Source organism: Perissodus microlepis, chromosome 17 (assembly GCF_051167445.1).
Source record: "Perissodus microlepis isolate ML-2025 ecotype Zambia chromosome 17, ASM5116744v1, whole genome shotgun sequence".
Classification (NCBI taxonomy): domain Eukaryota; kingdom Metazoa; phylum Chordata; class Actinopteri; order Cichliformes; family Cichlidae; genus Perissodus; species Perissodus microlepis.
The window spans coordinates 7348757-7370026 of record NC_140477.1 but is presented as its reverse complement, the minus strand read 5'-3'; the positions used below and the strand labels follow the sequence as shown (position 1 = coordinate 7370026).

Sequence of the window (21270 nt, the reverse complement as noted above, 5' to 3'; positions counted from 1 at the left end):
GGTGCTTAAATTGGGCTTTCTTTATCAGCAGACAGGCACACTTCTGCTTAAAACATGTGCTGCAGGAAAAATATTTTTCACCATCTTTGTGTTGGGGAGACAGGACAATAAAGTTGTAGGGACAGATATACAAATGGGCCCTTTTGTGTGGGTAAATAAAGAGTGCTCCCTCCATGACAGGCCAGTTCTCACTTTGCCCCCCTTGCTTTAGTTCCACACTCTTAACCCCTCTCACAGGCACAATGTATGTGCTCACGTGTACATTGAGTTCCTATGTGCATGCATCTTTGGCCTCCGCATAGTGGAGAACTGGTTAACAGGCGAACAGCCATCTTTCTTCATAATTAACCAATGATATGCGAGAGAAGGTGGTTTTCGGGACTAGGAGGAGGGGTGTATCTCTTAACAAAAGGTGCTGATGATGGAGTGGCTGCTGTATAATTAGTGCGTCAGAGCCCTCTCCTCTCCACGCCAAGCCTCCGCTATTAATTGCACCGAATTAGAAAACGATATCTGAGGGGAGAATAATTCTTTCGCCTGTCATTTCTAAACAGAAAAGGCAGAACGGTGGAAAAATAAATAAGAGGAAGAAAAGGGCTCCATTCAAGACAGAGGTTGGAAGGAAAGGGGAGAGGAGTGCTAATCGCTCTGTGCTGAGTAAATATATGCTTTCTTAAGGTTTTGTGTTTGACTTGAGCGGGAGGAAGGAGCAGGCTTTGCTGTGATGGGAGTGAAAGTGCACGGGAGGGTGAAGAGGGGTGTTCATGAAGGTTACCTTCCAAGTTGCAGCATTGCGTCTGAAGTAAGCGAACGTGCGCGTGAACCAGCTGTATATTTCATTAAGTGTTAACTGCATGTCAGCAGAGTCCATGATAGCCTGAAATGAGATGACATCAAATAACGGTTGACTAACGAGACCAGGTAACTGACACGCATACAACAACAGACAGAGAGGAGAGAGGCAGAGCTGCCACGATTCATGCAGCAATTAATTTTAATCTAATCAGGCAAAGTTAATTTATTTCCCACTCACCTGTCTTATGAGGGTTGCATAAGTAAATGGCGGTCTGACATCTGCGTTCTTATAAAACTCATAGTTTGGGGCAATCTCTGGAAAAATAAATACTGTGTCACCACCTGAAATAATTGGCACATTTTATTCCTTTAGGTATTGAATTTACTCAAGGTTACATCAAATTAAAATGGGGTGGGGTAAGGATTGGGGTGGAGATGGGGATGGAGGGGGGTTGACAGAGAAAGGGGGCACATCAAATCAACATTTTCCATGTCTAACAAAATGCATTTTTAATTAATCTCTCTCGTGAGAGATCTTAAACACTAATACATCCCATAAAATGAAATCCGTGTAGTTAGTTAGGCTCAAGTTGAATAATTTATGTTGCTCCACACTAAACACAGAGAGTAAATATAAACATCAAAAGACGTCCCGTTTAAAATGCAAAGCTTAACACATTGAATGTCTTAATGTAATAAATATTGTATTTTTTTTCCCACCATTATTTGAACTTAATTAACATTCATGTAATATTTATGCACAGAGGAAGTTCTTGTCTATTTACATATAGAGTGATTAAACACACGCTTGCTTTTATAAACCCACCACCAGACAGCTCACACTGGTAAGACCAACAAGCCTCTGCGGTTTGTGGGTATGCGTTTATGTCAGTTGTGTGTGTGTGTGTTCACTTTCATGTCTGTGTGTGCTAAACTGCTAGAATATGATTAGTTGAAATTACTATTAATAGTCCAGGGCTCCGGTTATTGAACATAATTTTTTCATTAGATAAAAACAGAAACGTACCCTAAACTAGATAAGTGGCATTCTAGTTTATGTCAAATAACTAATAAATAAAATATATAAAAATGAGAATAAGCCACTTCATGTTAAATTCAATCAGGAATTGAATTTTACAGTAACTGGAAGTATTTTGATATCTGTGTTAGGTGCTGCGCTGAGTAGTTGGTCCTACCTGACGACAAAGGCATGGAATATTTGTCCGAGTGGCGTCTGCGCATGGCTCCCATGCTGGGGACGTTTGCTCCTCCCAGCACCGATGGCACGTGGGGCATTGCAGCCATGGGTGTGATAGGTGCTGTGGGCGTGGTCGGTGTCTGAGGTAAGTTGGGGGGTGACGCCGAGGGCAGGTTCTTGGACATGGTGACGCTGGACACCAAGTTGAGCTGCGATGGAGGAAGACAGAATGTGATTGGTGGAGAGCGTGAAAGAGACAGAAACAACTTGGGGGAGGGGGGTAAGGGGGAAGGAGGAGGAGGAAGGCATTATTTTGTGGTTTCTCTGACAGAGCAGAGTGTCTGCTCTCCTCCTTGCTAACACAGCTGTGTTTCCACTAACAAGGCTCGTGGAGAGGAGCCAGCCCATCTCCACTAATTACAACCACCAAATTGTATCATAAGAATTCTAATTAGAGCACGCTGTTCAAGATTATCCAACGATCAGCCTCCGTGTTATCCTGGCCCCATCTCTCTTTATCTCTCTATTTATCACACCCTCCCTCTCTCATTTCCTTCCTCCCTTTCCATTTACCCCACTGCAGCCACCCATAATTCTTATGCACTGAGGAAATGAGCATATCAAAACTCTTTTTCTACACTGTTGGAGTGCTTTTGCGAACATGGGCTGTCTGACCCTAGTCTCTAACCACAACTTTTCTTACAACAGATTTGAGCTATGTCACAAAAGGGGAAGGCTAAATAATTTTTTTCGTGGATAGTTTTAGTTGATGGGGTGATCGGAAAGTAGGGAGAAACTCTACTATCTGATCGACAGGCCCAAATATGTTTTAAAAATACATTTTGGTCAAACTGTATCCAGTGATTTTGTAATTGTATTCTACCAACTACTTCTCACTTTTTGTGTTTAATGGGACTGTTTCATACTCAACTCAATACTTGTCAATACTAGACTAACCAAAATAATGTAACCAAAAAGGTTCTAGTGCAAAAAAAATCTCTCCTGTCACTTTCAGATTCTATATATTTAAATGAAGACACTATTAGCAAATCAAAGCAACTCCGTGGACAAAGTATGCTATGCACAGGGTCAAACTGCAACTAATTATGTTGCTTTTAACTAAAACTGTCTGCATTTGTAAATCTCAACACTGGGTGGTGCATATGTCATTAAACAACTGCTACAGTAACTAATTACATTATGTTTAGTTTGAACTGATCTGCAATTTGTTAGTGAGAAGAATTCAGGACAGGCGTCTGAAACAAAAACAGTAACAGTACTGTAACAAAGTAGTCGCTACACAATAAAACTTTCTTCATGGCCAGGCTTGAGATACTATCAGTGTGCCTTGAGTGTGACAGAGGTATATGACTCAGTGTGTGCCAGTGTAGATTCCTAATGAAGAATCATAAAGCAAGTATTTTTCCCCCTACAAAAAAGCCTAGCCTGAGTTTTAGTCTAATCTAAACTGCTCTGTAGGTGGACAGTCAATCACAGAAATTCAACCCAACAACACAACTGAAAGCTAATATTCCTCCAGGAAAGATTACAAATGTAATAGATTCTTTGTCCTTAATTCAGTGTGACTTTCAGTGCATGAGGCAGTATAGGAAGTGGGAGTTTGAGTTCTTTCTTTGCGTGAGCATACAAAAGACACTTAAATGAATTTACACGGACAGTGACAGCCACTCCACACACATGTGCACTTGGCGTCTTTCTCTCCTTCCCTCCTTTGACATTAGAGGCAAGGAGAGCGCTGCTTACCTCTGGCTCTGCTGCCAGCTCTGCTCGCTAATCGTCCAGCTTTTCCACCACTTTTGCATTTCCTTCCCAAATCTCATGTGAGAGGCTCTAACCGACTGGAAAATTCCTAACTGACCTTTTAGTCTCTGCTCTAATTTAGTCGGAATGGTAATGACATCGTTACATATTCAAACCAAATTGCCTTAATTGTGAATCTACAAGTGGAATGCATCCATTGCGAGAGTTTGAATTAAAAGTGACTTGAAAGATGGAAGGGAATGAGGGCGCCGAAGGCACTGAGAGATGGAGGAGCGAGGCTGAGGAGAAGGTACCAGCGGTCATTTGTGGCATGTGTTGATAAATACGATAAAATGTCAAGTTTGAGACACTCCGGTGGATGTAGTGGTTTTCACATGATAATTATATGCCCACTTAGCTATAATGAGCTGCTGTAGTGATGGGCTGGGACAAGGGATGAGTACGGGGAATGAGAAAGAAACTTTAGAGGTTATGGAAATAATGTACATATTAACCTATTTTAATAGATCGGATCAAATGTGTACAGCTACTACTAATATTATCTACTTTTTTTTAAAGCGTGTACCAGGTAATGTTTTAAACATCACTTTATCTGAACACAAACCATTAATTACACTCCAAGTGCTCCCTGTTGTGTCTTTCACTGTTAAGCACTGTTTTACTATTTTTTTGACAGACTCACACTGCACAAACACACAACTGACGCCTTCAATAAAAATAGCAATTCATTTCCTTGCCAGCTATGCCGTCATCAAAGTATGCAATGTGCAAATTTCTGTGTGATTTGAAATGTTTCATGTTGTTTTCTCTGTGCATCCTGTTACATACGTGCTAACTAGACCCTGAATTGTGAAAAACTCGATGTATTTTTTTTTAAACAGGGTATCTGATAAACACTCACGTTCTGTATGGCAGAAAAAGTGCACTAAACATGCAAACTAGATTCTAAATAAATGCCCTTGTATATGAATATTGGGATGTATTGTATATTTATAATGTTAAAACATAAACATTGCAGACTCCTTGCCTTCGAGCCTTAGTGGCGTAGAGTTCCATTTTTACAAAGTGGAAGTGATTACAGCCAAACAGAAGAAGTGAGCACTTTGTTACCTCTCGCTCATTTGAATACACAAGGTTGGGAGAAAGAGAAATGCTAACTTTGACTCGCATCCATCTACGGCATGGCCAAAAGGTAGCATTTAATGAAGTAGAACAGGGTCATATTGGAGACAGTGAACCAGTGTCTTGTATTCATCTGGCATTAGTTAGCCACGGGCTTCACTAATGAAAAAATAGGACTCACCCTCAGCCCTGATAGGCCAGCGTGGACTGCTCATTTTTATCAAACTGTGGGGTCGATTTTCTGTCTTGCATCTGCAGTTCTACTGGGTGCAAACTCGAGCTGCCATTGGAAACCGGCCAATCACTCTCTCTTTTGTCCCATCTATTAGCTTTTGCAACAGAAACACGCCTGTGCATGTTATTCCCTGCAACAAATCTCCATATTACCTCCCCTTAAAAAAATGGGGAATCCTCAAAATTGAGAACTTAACTGTTCGTTTAGGAATTCTGTCTGAATTGCCCCCACCATCAAATGCAATTAGCTGCTCTTTCATGTGTGCTTTATGTAATGCAATACTTCATTAGCATCATTCATTCATATTCAGGCATGGATTATAGGCTGCAAATTCTTTATTGGACGAGATGGAACCAAGCTGCTGGAGTTTTGAAGATTAAAAAAAAAAACTACAGAGAGGGAGAGGAAGAGAGACAGAGAGAGATTGAATAATAAAAAGGGAGTTTGATTCCTGATGGAATTATGGGATAATTATGCTATCTTGTGATTATCTACATTCTATGATGAGAGGTGATGAGGAAAATTATTCTATTGAAAATAGGCACTTACTAAGCAGCAGAAACACGCTAACAATGTTTTGCTCTCAAATATTTCAAAACGTCTGAAATTGGAAGGAAATAATGTTTGCAAAAATGTATCATCTTAATATCACATTCAAACACTGGTTAGGAGAGATGCATTTATTTTCATTCAATCTAAAAGTAAAAGGCGAGAGAAAGTAAATCCAGAATGGCATCATTTGCCTCCTTCGGTGACCCCGTTTACAATTTGGGATTTTCTTTTTTTTTCTGTAACCAATTTCAGCTTCGCTGTGGGTATTTATGTCAACACCACATCATCTTCAGCACTCAGCTGTAATTTTCAGGTGTTTGTTGTTAAAATGACACGTCTTCTCCTCTCCCATTTCACTTTTGAGTGCCGCTGCAAGCCACTGAGCCAAACAGTCATCAGCAGCCAACAGGTTGTTTTGGCTATTATATCTATCACAAAGAAATGACCCTGCGTTTTAGCCAAGGACTCCACCGCTCCACCATCTAATACACTTCCAAACTCCATTGTCCTCTCGCGGCGCACAATAACCGATAAGAAGCAGATGTAACTCTGTATTACAAATCCCATTCCTCCCCCTCCCCTGCTTTCATCTTCTGTCACTCACTCGCACAACTGCTGCACGGTTAAACTGTTCATTTTCTGCGTTCATGGCCGAGCCTGTTTACAGTATCCAGAGCAATATGCACTCACTGGTTTGGGAGATGACTTGGGTTCTGAGGGCCGCATGTGCAAGTGGGTCATCATCGCCTGAAGACGCTCACGTTCTTTAGAAAGCTGTTAAGAGAAGAAGAGAGTACATTAGAGGAGGGAATACACAGAAGAATGAAAATAAACAAAGGTGAGACACGAGACTTGTCTGGTAGAGAGAAAAAGAACAGAAAAGAAAAAGAGGAGATGAATAAAAAGAAAGCAAGAAAGGTAAAAGAAGTAGAAAACGAGGGGCTGGGGGAGAAGGTGCAGACAGGTCAGGCAAAACAAATAGCATTTCATCTTTTTGTCAATAGCAGAATTTAGGTCAGAGAGGCTCTGACAGTAACAAGCTGGCGAGGCCATAAATTAGGTGGTCCTGAGTGTCTGCTCAAAGTCCTGTGGACACTGTTAGGGGGATGGAGCGCAGCCAGCAGCTGCTGAGAGGTGAAGAGGTCTTCCAAACAGGGTGCCAGGCGGCCCCGCCTCCCCGGTCCAGTTAGTTGCTCCAGCCATTGCCTATCATCAATCTAATTCACAAGGAGTGACAGGGACTGGACCATGTGAAAGCCTGAACCCTCTCACGCCCTTAATACATACACACACGGATCAAACACGGAGAGAAACAGACAAGCAAGTAGGTGTGCACGCATACACAGACGCTGGGCCTCATTACTAGTGACGGCTCTCAAGGAAAAAAAAAAGAGAAGGAGTGATGGTGGGAGTCAGGAATGAAAGAGAAGACAAAGAAGACAAGAGACAGGACAGGCAACACAAGTGTATCACTGTAATTGGTCACACTGTAAAGAGCAAGCTTCAGTAGCTTGGACAGAACATGAATACATATTTGATAAACAGCTTGGATCTTTTTTTTTCTATTTTGCACAATTTATTTACTTAAAAAAAACAATTTATCAAACCAGAAAGGATGGAGAGATGCTTGTGTTTTTAAGCAGGCCCAGACTGGCTAAGGGTGTTAGAATTTACACTGTATACCCTCAATTATTATTTTTTTAGTACAAAGGAGCTGATTAATAAAACTAACTTCATTCACTGGGGAGAACTGCTCAAGTCTTAATGAACCACCATAAAGAAACCACCAGCAGACTGACTGTTTCAGCTGGCACTGAGTTTGTACCCAGTTTGAAATATTTGTTTCTAAAGGAAAAGCAGCGCTTGTTGGCAGTGCTGAGTAATAATGTCGCTCAATCAGCGCTCTCATTATCTAGCCAGCATGACTTCTTAATAAGGTCACGCTCCACCTACTGAAAATAGTTCCCTCCTTTTGAGCTTTCTTCAGGTGCAAAGTGCAGTTAATTAACACAGCAGACTAGGAGAGATGCGTTTGCTATTAATTGGAAAGAAAAAGAAAGGAAGAGAAAATAAAGCATACGCTTAATTCAATTAAAACAGCCATAATGACTTTGGTTGTAAGGCCCGAGGATTCCTTTGTTTAGTGGCTTTGTTGAATTCAGCAGGTCCTGCTTGTCTGGAAGTATTAAGCAGACCACAATATGGCCTTCCTCTCGCACACGCAACTTTCAGAACATAAAGTTTTGAATGGCTGATTCACGAGTTAAGTTCAGTATTGTAAAATAAAACAATATGTGAGACTTCTTCCCCCCGTTTTTTATCCTTTATTATCAGAAAGAAAACGTACCTGTATTTCTAGCTGCTGTACGACCTGCATCTGGACTCTACACTGAGCCGTGCTCCGATCGTCGAGGGCGTGCTCGCTGTTTAGGTGCCTGGCGGTGGAGGAGAAGAGATGACAAGCCAACTTTAAAATCCATACAATATTTCAAGCCCGAAGAAGGCAGCAAGTGAAATTCATTTTCACCATGATCAAAATTTCAGAGGATGATAATTACAGTATCAACTTCAGCACTGTTTTATTTAGATGATAATATTTCTATACTGGGATAATTATCTATAGGATCCCGTACAGGCCCATTGTTCCACTCTGAAATGAGGTAATTAGAAGTAACATGACGGTGTGTGGTGCCATGTTTAACATGACAATAGGCCTGCGCCAGTTTAGATGGCTAACTTCAGTGCCACCCCGAGCGCCGCTTTCTACAGAGAATAAAAGATGCTGGGCCAGCAGAATAGCTTTGTCTCCTTCGTTTACCGAAAACAATACTCACGATTTAACACCAGCAACATTTGACACACAAAGGGGGCTCTTTGCTTGAAGGTGCATTATCTAGCAGCAGACATATTAAATGTATCTGGTGTGTTCGCCTCATTAAAAGAAAAAAAGGCAGCCAGACAGCCATAACAGTCAATGAGGGTTTTTGCCTTGATTGGATTTCGTCTGTAGGACACAAAAGCTCCACCATTAGGATAGACCTTTATTCTTGGTAAAGCGCACATATGCAGGCAGACACACACACACACACACACACACACACACACACACACACACACACACACACACACACACTCAGAGGAACACCAATATGGGGCAAAACGGGGGTTTCTAAAGTGTTGTGATGCTGGGTAATGAGCCTCTATCTAAATGATCATTGGTGACAAACTCACAAAGCAAGCTTTGAGGAGACATGCTTATGAAATGCCAGAGCTGCCACTTTATCTCCAGTAATTATAGGTTAGCTTGCAGACCCTTCAATGATCATTTACAGCTCTGCCTCCAGTGCATTAGAGGGAGTACAAAATCTCTCTCGCTGGCTTTCACTTTATCTAAGAACACACACGCTTGCTTACATTATCATGAGCTTGCACAAACACTGATTGGCACATATAAAAAAAAATAGATACACAAATACACAGAAATAAGCCCCCTCCCCCCACAAACCCCGTATTCCTTTATTTTCTTCCAAAAGCCTCGCTTCTTGTTTATCTGCAACGTGCAAAACAAGCCAACTCACTGAGCTGGTTCCTCCCGACCTGCCAATCAAAACCTGAATAGAACATTTGTAATCACAATAGCTCTGTACCTTTCAATTAGCCTGTGCACATTTAAAACCATTCCATTCTGTCCCTGCTTATACTTTTATAACCATTTCAGGTCTAATGCTCAGAAATTTTTCATTATAAATCAAAAATGAGGTAACATTAAAAAAAAGTGGGGGGCGCGGAGAGGGACGGATGAGGGATAGCAGCAGAAAGGGAAGGGACGAACTGGTGGATTTCCTCAGCCCTGTGCCTAATTGCTGTTTCAGAATGCGCATGCAAAAAGGGGGCATTTCATTAATCATTTAATCATGTCCCTCGCAGGATGAGGGAACTAATGTTGCAAATACCCTTTTCATTTCACTGCCCATAATGCTATCTTATGCACTTGATGTATGGCGTGTGTCATGAATTACAGCTGCTTCAAAAGCACAGAGCAGGCTGCTCGCTGTCCCTGAAGATACCGCTTTACAAAAAAAAAAAAAAAAAGACAGAGAGAAAGAGAAAGGGGGAAATCTTTATTAAGCTTGCCTCTCATCAACAAGAAGCTTGTTTATCTAATATTTTGCATGTGTTTGTGCTTGGAGGCCCTGTGGAAGTCCTCCAGACAGTTGCAGCTTGCTGCATATGCTCATCCTACTGCTGGCCAGTTAGCAAGACAATTACAGGAAGATTACTACATGCATTTATGAAATATTCAAATGGCTGTATGTCCTACTGTGCATTAATAATGCCACACAAAGACAGAAAGGAAGGGCGGGGGCAGACGCAGATGGGCAGACTGGAAGAAATAATGAAAGAACGCTGTATTTACTGAAATGTGGAAAAATAGATGACTGTGTTTCTGTCCTCTCTGAACTATGAACTTCTCTTGTCTTCTTTCATGAAACAGAAATCTCTTTATTAATCTTATGTCTCATTTTATTTCATTATTCCTGAGTTGTTAACTGACTTTGGCTTCCTCACTTGTAACCAAATTGAAGCATTCTGATGGAATTGTACATTTTGAGGGCAAATAAGAGAATTGATCTAAAATGTAGCATTCAGATAAAACTACTCACACTTTGAGATAAAGAATACGAGCCTTACTGTCCATGAGCCATTCTAGAGAAACACGGATTTCTGAGGATTACCCGTGTGATGAAAGGAATGTAAGAGCAGCGTAAAGAACAGTGTTGCAGAGTGAAATATGTAGCCAAGGTAGCGAAATCAAAGCAAATAAAGAGATAAAGGGACTGATGAACACAGACTGTGGGAGGAGTGATGCACAGCTGTTTTTAACTCTCACATAAAGACTCGTTTTTATTGGAGTCTGCAGTTTCTCTTTTCTCTAAAAGAGAGGGGAACAAAACATCTCAAAGGTTTTTCCCAGTAGCTGGGTACATGAATATGTATAAGCCATCAGTGTCCACTAAGGGCCTGATAATAAATCTGCTCAAGTCCAGAATATATGGATGATACACTTTTGCTAATTGACTGTGTGTATTATCAGGGGCTCAGCACCGAAAGTTGGCCTCCATAACTGTACACAAATTGAGAAAACCTGATATCCACAGCATGCATATTTACACACACATTCTCTCACACTGTCTCCTTGGTGTCGGTGCCCTCCCTTTTAAAGGTCTTGTCACGGTGCAGCAGACATGTGGAGTGGTAAAAGCAAGCTTACCTATCCAAAGGGGCCGGGGGGCCTGCCTGACTGAGGTGCCTGCCTCTACAGTGTGTGTATGTGCACATTATATAGAGACAAAGACACTTGCCTGATGCCTTGTGGGTTTAATTAGTAGCGGGTTACAGACACTAGGTTAGCGGCTGAGCTCACCATTTTAACATGGAGCCTGCCTTCCTGCCAGTAATAGGAAGAGCAGAATGGTGACGGAGAGTGTAACAGTTAACTGTGTGTGAGTGAGAACAAGTATGCATTTGCAGGTATATTACTGAGGGGGGAAAAAAGCCAAAGTAGGCGGGACAAGACGTGCATGTACAGGAGAAGAACACATTTGATGTGTTCAAGCTTTGTTTTTTTAAAGCGCTATAAAAATCTGCAGTAAGCTGGAGGCATTTATTGTACTGACAAATTATACAAATAAAACATCCACATTTACAGGTATTAATTGCATTTTCTGTCTCTTCTGTTTACCAAAAAGGCTCCCACCAAAATAGCCCTGGCACGCAACCTAAAAGCATGAATGTTTCTTTCTCTGTCTTTCTCATGTAACTAACACAAACACACCCACAAAGCAGCAACACCCACCACTCGGAGGTGGGTGCAATATTATTTCATTTTGAACTTCACAGAGCTAATTCAGGGTGCCAGCCACCTCGCGGCTACCTTTTCCAGGTGAGAACACTTAAAAGCGCACTGAAGAGCTATTAAATGCTGATCTTGACAAGTTTCTTCATGGAACAAAACAATAGATAACTAAACGTGTCACCGCCGCTGAGCCGAGCTCCTACAGCGAGCTACGAGACGCCAGCTTGACTCGGGTCCCCTCTCCCCCTTCCACCCCACCTCCCTGCATACATAACCCACACCCAAGTACCAACATCTAAACTGTCATCTACATCTGACACCCACTTTATGTAACCCCGTTTAAACTGCACTTGTGTGTGAGTGCATCTGTGTGTCAGTGTGTGTGTCGTCGACTGGCATCTCCGGAAACATGAAAGGACTCCCTCTGACACCTACAATCACTGCTCCGAGGCACGCCACCGAGCAGCCATCTTTGTTCTGATGACGAGTCTGCCTTCTTTGTTGGTGTCTGTTTTCATGTTCTGGCTGGGTTACAGTATAGAGCCAGCCTCTGACTTGCAGTGGTGTGTGTGTGTGTGTTTTCTGTTTTGTAGCAGCCAATGTTCTGGCAAGTGTTCTTACAAAACCGTCTGCCAACCTGTGCACTCGCTTTCAAGTATGAAATCTACCCATTTTCCAACTATCTGTCGAGCTCTCTCAGTTTGTCTTTACAGCCATGCATCCTTTTGCATTGGCTTACCAGCTTATTCGCAGGCACATGGCTTTACACACACTGTATCTATGCCCCTCACCTAAATAACCAGCTAAGCCACCTAGACACAGTATCCTTACAGCACACAGACTTACGTGTGTTTGAGCGTGAAAGGAGCATACAGTGCCAAGAAATAGACTGATGTCTTCTATAAGTAAGTGTACTAAGGTGATAGGACAAGATATCAGAAAATCTGCTAATCCGATAGAGGCTTGCCTTATCACGCACACATCTGTTCTCAAGCTGCAAGGCAAACTGTTCCACCTGGACTGCCGTACATGTATTCCAGGCTGGACAATGGATTGTACACATGCATTTGGCTTTTCATAAGCATGACTAGATGATGCTTATGGTTATGCCATGCTCAGTCTAGAGCACTGGTATTGGCATTGACATGTATGCGGCACATTTTCCACAGGGGATTAGCAAACACACTTGTCAGACTATGATTCATTGAACTCCACTGCCGTCAATAATGGGGCCTTTAAGTGATTTTATGCCTTGGCAGTGTGTGAAAATGGAGTCTAATGTACTGCCTCCCTCTATCTTTGAAAGACAGGTAAACACCATGTTTATTAGTGTCATTTCATTTTACAGATACACCTTTTAGCTTTAATTCACAAGCCGGCATTGAATTAGCAAAGCCTGACCTAAATATGACCGTTTTTTTAAAGCCTTTTGTAACTTTACAGCCACTACAGTAGAAAAATGCATAATTTGGAAAATAAGCCAGAACAATGTCCTGATTTTAAGAGTTTGTGCGAATTCACATGGACATTTACAGCCCATGAAAAACACTCACCAGATCGTTATTTCACAGTTAATTACAAATCTAATTAGAATATTCAAATTAAAGCTTTCCCCTTTCTTTTCTTCTCTGTGTGAGAGCAGGGAGCCGGGGAAAGAGTGAGAGAGAGAGAGAGGCTGAGGGAGACTCTCAGTGAGTGGCAATGTGATAACCTGTAATCGGCAGTGCTGCAAACACCTTCTTCCTTTGATGTCCCCCCACTAACATCCTGGCAACAAAGCCGGCCAATTACAAATGAGCTAATTAACTAAATTGTTGATGGAGCATGAAGAGTCCATTCGCTCTGGCGCCTGCACCATGACAACAGTGAATGGGGGCCTTTGTTGTGGAGGTAAGTGTGCGGCCGTGCGAGTTGCCATTAGCTTTTGACGCTTTTTCACAAACCTATCAGGCCCCTCCACGCCAGGAAGGAAAATTTGTTATGGACCAGAGTTGGTTTAAATCCTGCACTACTAGAGTGAAACCCTGTCAACTAGCTGTCTATAAGGTCAAAATGGGCTCTGTGAAAAGCAGTGATGTTTTCTTTGTTAGGCCCCCACAGAAAGACCAAGCACTGTACTGAAGGGGATCGCTTTCAGAGATTGTTATTTCCATCTTCAGTCATTTTTATGTGTTATTATGGCTCAGTTCTGGGAGCTCCCCACCCTTCCTCACATGCACACATGGAAAGCAGGAGGCAGGAACAAGAAACTGCACTACCTCGAGGGATGTGGGTTGCAAAGCAACTTGCAGAGGGACAGCAACTGTATTCAGGCTAAAAATGCTTAAACAGCACACCCTATTTGAGATGTGTGGCATCAGATGATTTGGGCTGGCACTAGGATCAACTGATCAGGGAGGATGGCAGCGAAAACTGACTTTTCAGCTTGCCTGAACTACTGCTACACTCAGTATATATATATAATATATGTTATTTCCAGTATTACGTATTTGTATTAGAGCATGTCCTTACTTCAAAAACTGTCCAAAGTCTTCACAGATGTTCTCACAGCCGGGCCACTTGCACACACCGTGACCATACAGGGGGTGAGTCCCTCCACTTTCTTCGTGTAGTGAACTAGAGGCGGGCCCAAAAAAATGAGCAAACAAGAAACGGGAAATAGCAGATTAAAGACACGCTGAAAGAGGTCAGAGCACTAATTCAGCAATTCATGTGATGAATAACCAGGGCTAAATCAGACAGAGAGAAAGCAAGGGATAAATGCAATAACAGCAGCTTTATAAAAAGGAAATTTGGGAACTGGGATGTTGATGGCTAACAGCCATTCAGTTTAAATAATCACTACAGGATAACTATATTAAGATGGCAAAGACTAATGTGTGAGAAATAGGCTGGACTACCATCCCCGATGGAAATCTAGTTTTGTCTCCACTGTAGTCACCATCCCATCTTGTAAAGCCATTATGGGGAGGAGGGGTGGAGGCTTTCAAGTAAACATTAAAAATCCAGACAGCCATATAATTTTCATCAGGAGATTAATACTCTGTGTAACTTATGTTCTTTGAGGACAAGGGGAGCAGGGGTGTTCTGGCGTTTTTCAAATGGCACCCAAATAAGTTACGACCCTTCCTAGACAGCACATCCTATTAAAGATGACAGTTTAACCTTTTAGGCCAGGCGCTAGTGTGTCTGTGTGTGTGTGTATGAAAATGTGAATGAGAGTGTGTTATGTACGGTCTGTGTCTTAGCGTGTGTTTGTCTGCATATAGGTTACACATGTGCATGCATGTGTGTGGTCGATGGCTACATGCATTCATGCCTGTGTGTCTTAGTGCAGGCAGAGCTCACGCTGCGTTTTACAGAGGGGCTTTCCCCTCATCGATCCATGGCATGTTAGTAAGCAGTGCTCCTGACAATACTCCTTGTTCGATCATTATGAGACACCACACACCCCTCGGGACACAAGCAGATAAAGTCTTTTTTCCTTCCTTTCTTCCTTCTCTTCTTATCCATTCCTTTCCTCTCTCTTTCCCTCTGTCTTCCTTCTAAAGATATCTTTTTCAAGCCTCCTTTTAGTGGTACTGGAGCGATAGCATCTACTTTAAACCAATTACACAGCACTTCCACCTCCAGTGTGAGTCTGTACCGAGCATCTACACAGACACACACACAGACACACACACACACCGCTACACCCTAAGTCCTTATTATAATATCGCCCAAGAAAAGCCTTTGAATAATGCATGGGCCAGATAGGCAGATATGTGAACAGTCAGTGTTTCGGTGCTGGATGCATTTATAAAAGACGGCATCACAAGGATAAACATCCTGGAAACGCCACTCAAGGCATCACGTATTCTGTTTACATGACAAGCAAGCATGGAAGGTAATTTTCAAAAGAGAAAAAAGAAAGAAAGCACTAAATACTTAATGTACAAGGGGGTTACCTTGTCTTCTCTGCCAGAGACGCTTGTTGTAAATGCGCCTGGCTGCATGGCGTCGTCTCCCCGCTTTTGATATGTGTGTGCAAGCTAAGTGTGTTCAACTGAACGCATGGTCCCCCGGGAGAACAAGGCTCTTATTTTTTTTCCTTAAGACACTAATAAACTTTTGAATAAATAAACAAAACGCCCAGCTTTCCCTGAAGTAACGATGGCTTGTTGTTGAGTGCCTTGTTTTGATGTGTTCAATCGTGGCACGGCAACAAACAAGCTCGTGTGAAGAGTACGGGTGCTGTAAACTTTTCATCTTCCCTTGCTTCTTCCTCTGTGATGCATCAAAAAGGTGGCGGATGGCATTTTAGTTGGTTTACCTCTCTCGCTCCCGTTCTCTTTCCCTTTCCCTCTCTCTCCTGTGGTTGAGGGCGGGAGACTGTCCGTTGGCGATGGAATGGTGAGAGATGGGCGGCGATGCTTTGGCGGGATTGGAGGAGGAGGTAGTTGAAGAAGAGTTGTTAGTGGACAGGTCTAAACCGCCGCCGCCACCCACGCCGGCGGCAGTGCCGCTGCTGTGTTTGATGCCGTTGTCCTCCATTCCGTGACCGCCACCTCCGGTAACGTCCTTCCACAACTGCTGGAGCTCTGCGGGGCTCAATCCAGCTAGAGACATCAAGAAGGAGATAGAGAGAGAAATAGATAAGGGAACAGAGAAAGTATACTGAATTAATAAAGTTGCTCAACTTAATACTTAATACAAAAAAAGAAAAGAATCCAAGCTGTTTTATTAGCTCTCACTTGCACATTGTGGTTTTCAGTTTAGGATGCATTGCACTCTGTGTTTACAGGACAAAAGCTTAGCTCTGTATGGATTATTCAACAGCCAGAGAAATTCCATACAGCTGCATGACTGAAGGCCCTGCTCTCAGCAAGGGCAAACTCGAATATGAAATCACAGTTTCCTGTTTATTGAAGCCACGTACAGTCTTCTCTGCACAGTCAAATACTGGTTTTAAGCTGGTTATGAATCACTTGTGTAGCTCTGACGCACAACGATTCGTGTGTGTCCAATGAGTAAAACTACATAAAAAAAGACTGATTATACTGAATATGAGCAAGTTCCACCTAAAAACAACAAGCTTTGTCAACTGCTGCTTTTCAGCTTGGCACAGAATTAAGCAGTTTCCTTTCATTTCCTCCTAACATCTTCCTGCCTGTTGTCTTCGCCTGCGCCATTTTGGTGGTAAACAACAAACATAGGTGTTTACTTGGCTCGGGAGGGGAAAAAACAAAAATGGAGCCTGCTCTCTTCTCCTCTCTCTCTCTCACTTGTCTTTTTATTCTTCTCTTTTGCCTCTCCTTTGTTCTCAGTAAAGGCAGTAAACAAAAACAACAACAACAACCTCTGAAAGAAGGAGGGGGAGTTGGGGAGTGAGGGAATAGAAACAGAGATGGAAAAACAACAAACAGAGGCAGAGCACAGCTGAGAGAGGAACAGAGGAAGACAGAGAAAGCCATAATCAGATGAGAAAAGAGTGGAAGAGAAAGGAAGAACAGAAGACAAATCATGAGGAGAGTTAAGGACAAAGTGAATGGTAGAAGAGCATACCAATGAAGGGACGGCAGACAGACAGACATACTTAAAGATAACGTATGAGAGACACAGCGGCATACCAATTAGAAAAAGACAGACAGGACAGAAAGACAGATGAGTGGTAGGACAGATGGGCTTGGAGACACTAGACAGCCGGAAGGAACAATAAAACAGAGTCAGACTGTGAAAAGCACCAGTAGACAAAAATATAGGAAGTATGTGACTACTGCTGCGAGTCACGTGCTTAATATCAATGCAACTACCTCCCTGCTCCCTCTTCTTCCCACCACTCCTCCTCCGCTCTCCTCCTCCTCTTACCTGGTGGGGGTAGGGTCTGTCCGGGCAGAGCGGCTTGGCCCGGAGCGGGACCAGGCAGCGTGAGCAGGCCCTGCCGCTGCATGTTGAGCAGGTGCTGCTGCTGTTGGAGCTGCTGCATCTGCAGGAGCTGCTGCTGGAAGACGAGCTGCTGGGCGGCCAGCTGCTGCTGCTGCTGCTGTTGCTATAGAGAGAGAGAGAGAGAGAGGAGGAGGAAGAGGAGAGAAGCAAGAGAGGAGTGAAGAGGAGAGGAGAGGAGGGAAAATTACAGACGAATTAACAACTGAGTGAGCGGGAGAGGACAGAGGAGACGGAGCGCTGTTTGTGCGTGAAGAGTGTGCACTCAGTCGCCTCTGCTGTGACCTTAGCTACACCTCTCTGCTTCTTCTTCTTCTGCTTCTCTACACGCTCTCTCCCTCTCTGTCTGTGCTCACTTAGTCTTTCCTCCTGGTTTCTTTTGGGCTGTACCACCTTCTTCTCCTGTCTTTGTGTATGTTCATGTCTTTGAGCACACACACACACAAACAAAGCTATGCTGATATACCAGCTCTCAAGCCTGTCAGTGTATGTGGCTTGTGATTGTGTATGATACTAAGCCTCTGGTATAATCCCCCCCACCACCACCCCTGATAGTTAATTGTCTCGCCTTCACTGATGGTCTGTTACAGCTTATGTGACCAGAGGGAACTAGCAGAGAGAGATTTAAAGCTGCATGTGAATGCATAGACACAAACACGCACAAACACAAACACACATCCACTGCACTACACCCCCCCTTCCACTCCCTCTCAGCCCTCCTTGTTGGCTCACAGAGTTGTTTATCGCTGGGCCAGACAGGCAATTGCGTAAGCTTTGTGCAAAAAAAGGAGAAAAAAACAAAGACAAAAACAAAAACAACAAAAACAACAACAAAATGAAAAACATCAAACTCAGCCACCGCTGCAAAACAACTGAGAAAGGGAGTGAATTTAGAGAGAGACAAAAGCAGTTGGCTCTGAGCTCTGAAACACAGCCGTACTGCAAACACCTATTAGGAAGCAAAAATCTCAGGTAATGATTGGCTGCAAGTGCACATTCACTGAGGCTTAATGGGGTATACTTTTCTGTATTTCCAGTTAGCTGTGCATATGTAATGCTTTAACCACAGAGGCCAGTTTTTGTTGTCACGTTTCTGTATGCTAGTGATGGTGTACCTAGAAAAGTATGGAGACTGAGGGACTGAGAAAGGGAGAGGGGTTGGGTGGGTTTGGGGGATAAAACCTGTGATGCGCTCACTGGAAAACAGGCTGCATAATGGAGTGGTGGCGGGAGGCGGTTTGCCCCCCCACACACACAAACCTCTCCTCTGCCTCAAGAGAAATAAGGGAGCAATTTCTATTCCATATTTGATGGCGAGCCTCCTGAAAAACTCTATTCACAAATCCAAACAGAAACAAAGCCGCCGGGAGGTCAGTTGTGACTTCCTGTAAGGGCAGCATAATGGGCTGCTTGAGGAGAGAGAGAGAGGGAGATGAAAATAAAGACAGAACGCGTGTGTTTATGTGATACCCATTTTTGAATCAATTTAGCCGTTCCCACAGAATTGCCTGGCCGTGGCTCTAGACCTGGACCGACGCTGTTACGCAAATGTGGCTGAGGCTGTCATGCTCCTCTACTGCTCCATGATATCCAAAGAGAACAAGACAGAGGCATGTCTGTCGACCGGCTGCCTGTCATTGTGATTTATGAGCGATGCACATTGCAACTTCAGAGGTGCTGCATGTGTTTGTGTGCCCGCAGAAACACTTCATTAACGAGGTGGCTGCAGCACCCTTTGACTTGTGTGAGCATGTGTGAATACAGACAAGACATGAAACTGTCTTTAACTGGATCTCCATACTGTATAATGCTAGCAGGAATCAGAGGAGAATAGCCAGCACTGCATGTGTATGCTGTGGGGTTATTGTAGTATTATACCTCCGGGTTAGCCCGCTTAATTACTTTATTTCTAGAACAACAAATCTGTCTGTTTTATGGTGCTTATTACTATCTATAGAGAATCTACATGCACACATTCACGATCATTTCCCCATGAGGCTACATTACTATGTTATGTCCCCAGGTGTGCACCTACCTCTTTAGCCTGCTTGCCAGGGTGTTGCTGCTGCAGAAGCTGCAGATGAAGCTGTTCCTGTTGTTTCTTATAAAACTCCTGCAGGTGTTGCTGTACATAAACACACAAGCAAATACAAGCAAAAGTAGAAATTCAAAATGAGTTTATGTATTTATCAAAGCAAAGTTAAAAAAAAAAAACCTGGAATTTTCTGTTACACAAACTTGGTGAGGCTGATCTATTATATCTTTTCAGTGTCAGACTCAGATCTTTGCAGTCTTTCACAATTTATTTCCTATGGAATGTTAATAGTCCCACAGTGCTGCAGGGATAACAATCCATCATATTAACTATGTATTTAGCTGCCAGAAGGTACTGGCTTCCTTTGGAGTGGTTGAAATAAACAAAATAAACTCTCTTAGGATCAAGCTCTGTACTTTAAACTGATTCTATTAACACACATAGTCAAACCGCTATTTAAACTTTCATATCATTTTTTTTTTCCATGTGGCTGTTTGGCCTAAAAAGAGAAGCCAAAGCAGGCCAGGCCACTGGAATGCTTGATCCAGTTCTATGCAAACTGCTACTGAAATATACAAGATTTAACAGACTATATGCAAGAATCAATTGAGAAATATTTTTAAATACGTAAATCAACAACAGAAGGTAGCAGATGTTGATTTTGTGACTGATGTGTATGGCAGATGATCAAGCTTTCTATCAAATCTTATGTGAAACTAAAAATGTTGAGTCACATTTTAAGACAAATCCCTGTACTTGCACAGTGGAGCGTGAAAGCATGTGACCACATCGAGCTGGGGAGCTCTTAATGAAGAAGAAGACTCAGAATGACTGACATTCTTAATTAAACTATTGTCTTTTCCTTAATCAAATCTATGAATGACAAATGCATTTCAACTCTGCCGAGTGTGCTTTCTCAAGTTGATTCCAAATATTACATCACCATCACTTATCGTTCAGCTTCTGCTGCACAGCCCAACTATGCCCTACTCTCACAGTCCCTGATGGATGCTTGTCAGGGAATTGAACCAGCGACACACTAGAGACGGTTAATTAGAGGTGACATGCAGGAGTACGTCAATTTCCGATTCCCCTTGGTAAGCGTGTCAAGGACATGGGGCTGTGGTGAGTTGGCGTAACTGGTGGCTGGGCACACTTATGTGGAGGGGTTGTGTGTGCATTTTTGTGTATGCCTGTACAAACACCAGACTACATTTTTATGTGGATTTAAATGTGTAACTGTATGGATGTGGGCAAACCAGCCTAGGTGATGATGGGGTATGTCACAGCATGAGTGTCACAATGTTCATACGGTGCATGTAGGTTGGAGTGTGTGTACCTGCTGCAGCATTACAGCCTGCTGCTGCTGGAGCAGGGCCTGGAGCTGCTGGGGGGAAAGCACCTGCTGCTGGAGGATCTGCTGCATCTGCTGCGGCGTCATCACCTGGGGACTCATCATGGCCACTGACACTGGAACCTATACATGGACGATGATCGTGGGGAAAAACAAAGAAACGAAGAGCTGAATAAGTTTTCAGGCATAGTGGCATGGATCTGCTGGAAGTGTGGTAATTGGTGGTTGGAGAGGTAGGGAGAGCAGGCCTCTCATGGCCGTGACGCTTTGCAGCCTAGAGGAGATGCTGAAGGACAGATGGGTGCCGTGCCTTTGTGTTGCTCATCTTATTTTCCTTCCTTTACCCCGCTGGGAAAAGTAAAGGATTTAAATAGACATAGACCTTAATTAGCAGGACCCTTGAACTCGCCCACTTTAT

At 43.0% G+C, this 21270-nt stretch overlaps 1 protein-coding gene across 9 annotated transcripts in view; it reads right to left on the bottom strand.

Moving 5' to 3' along the window:
* Positions 1–21270, bottom strand: part of foxp2 (forkhead box P2) — a 104366-nt gene that overhangs the window by 11606 nt on the left and 71490 nt on the right. For 7 of the 9 annotated variants that reach the window (XM_084909401.1, XM_084909400.1, XM_084909399.1 and 4 more), the window contains 10 exons: positions 20838–20975; positions 19499–19588; positions 17389–17569; positions 15854–16139; positions 14053–14157; positions 8032–8119; positions 6375–6458; positions 1992–2202; positions 1034–1137; positions 776–877 (listed from right to left, as the gene is read on the bottom strand). In XM_084909401.1, the coding sequence (XP_084765527.1) occupies positions 776–877; positions 1034–1137; positions 1992–2202; positions 6375–6458; positions 8032–8119; positions 14053–14157; positions 15854–16139; positions 17389–17569; positions 19499–19588; positions 20838–20975 (1389 nt within the window). The remainder of the gene's footprint in view (positions 1–775; positions 878–1033; positions 1138–1991; positions 2203–6374; positions 6459–8031; positions 8120–14052; positions 14158–15853; positions 16140–17388; positions 17570–19498; positions 19589–20837; positions 20976–21270) is intronic. The other 2 variants (XM_084909404.1, XM_084909405.1) reach the window with 2 other exon arrangements.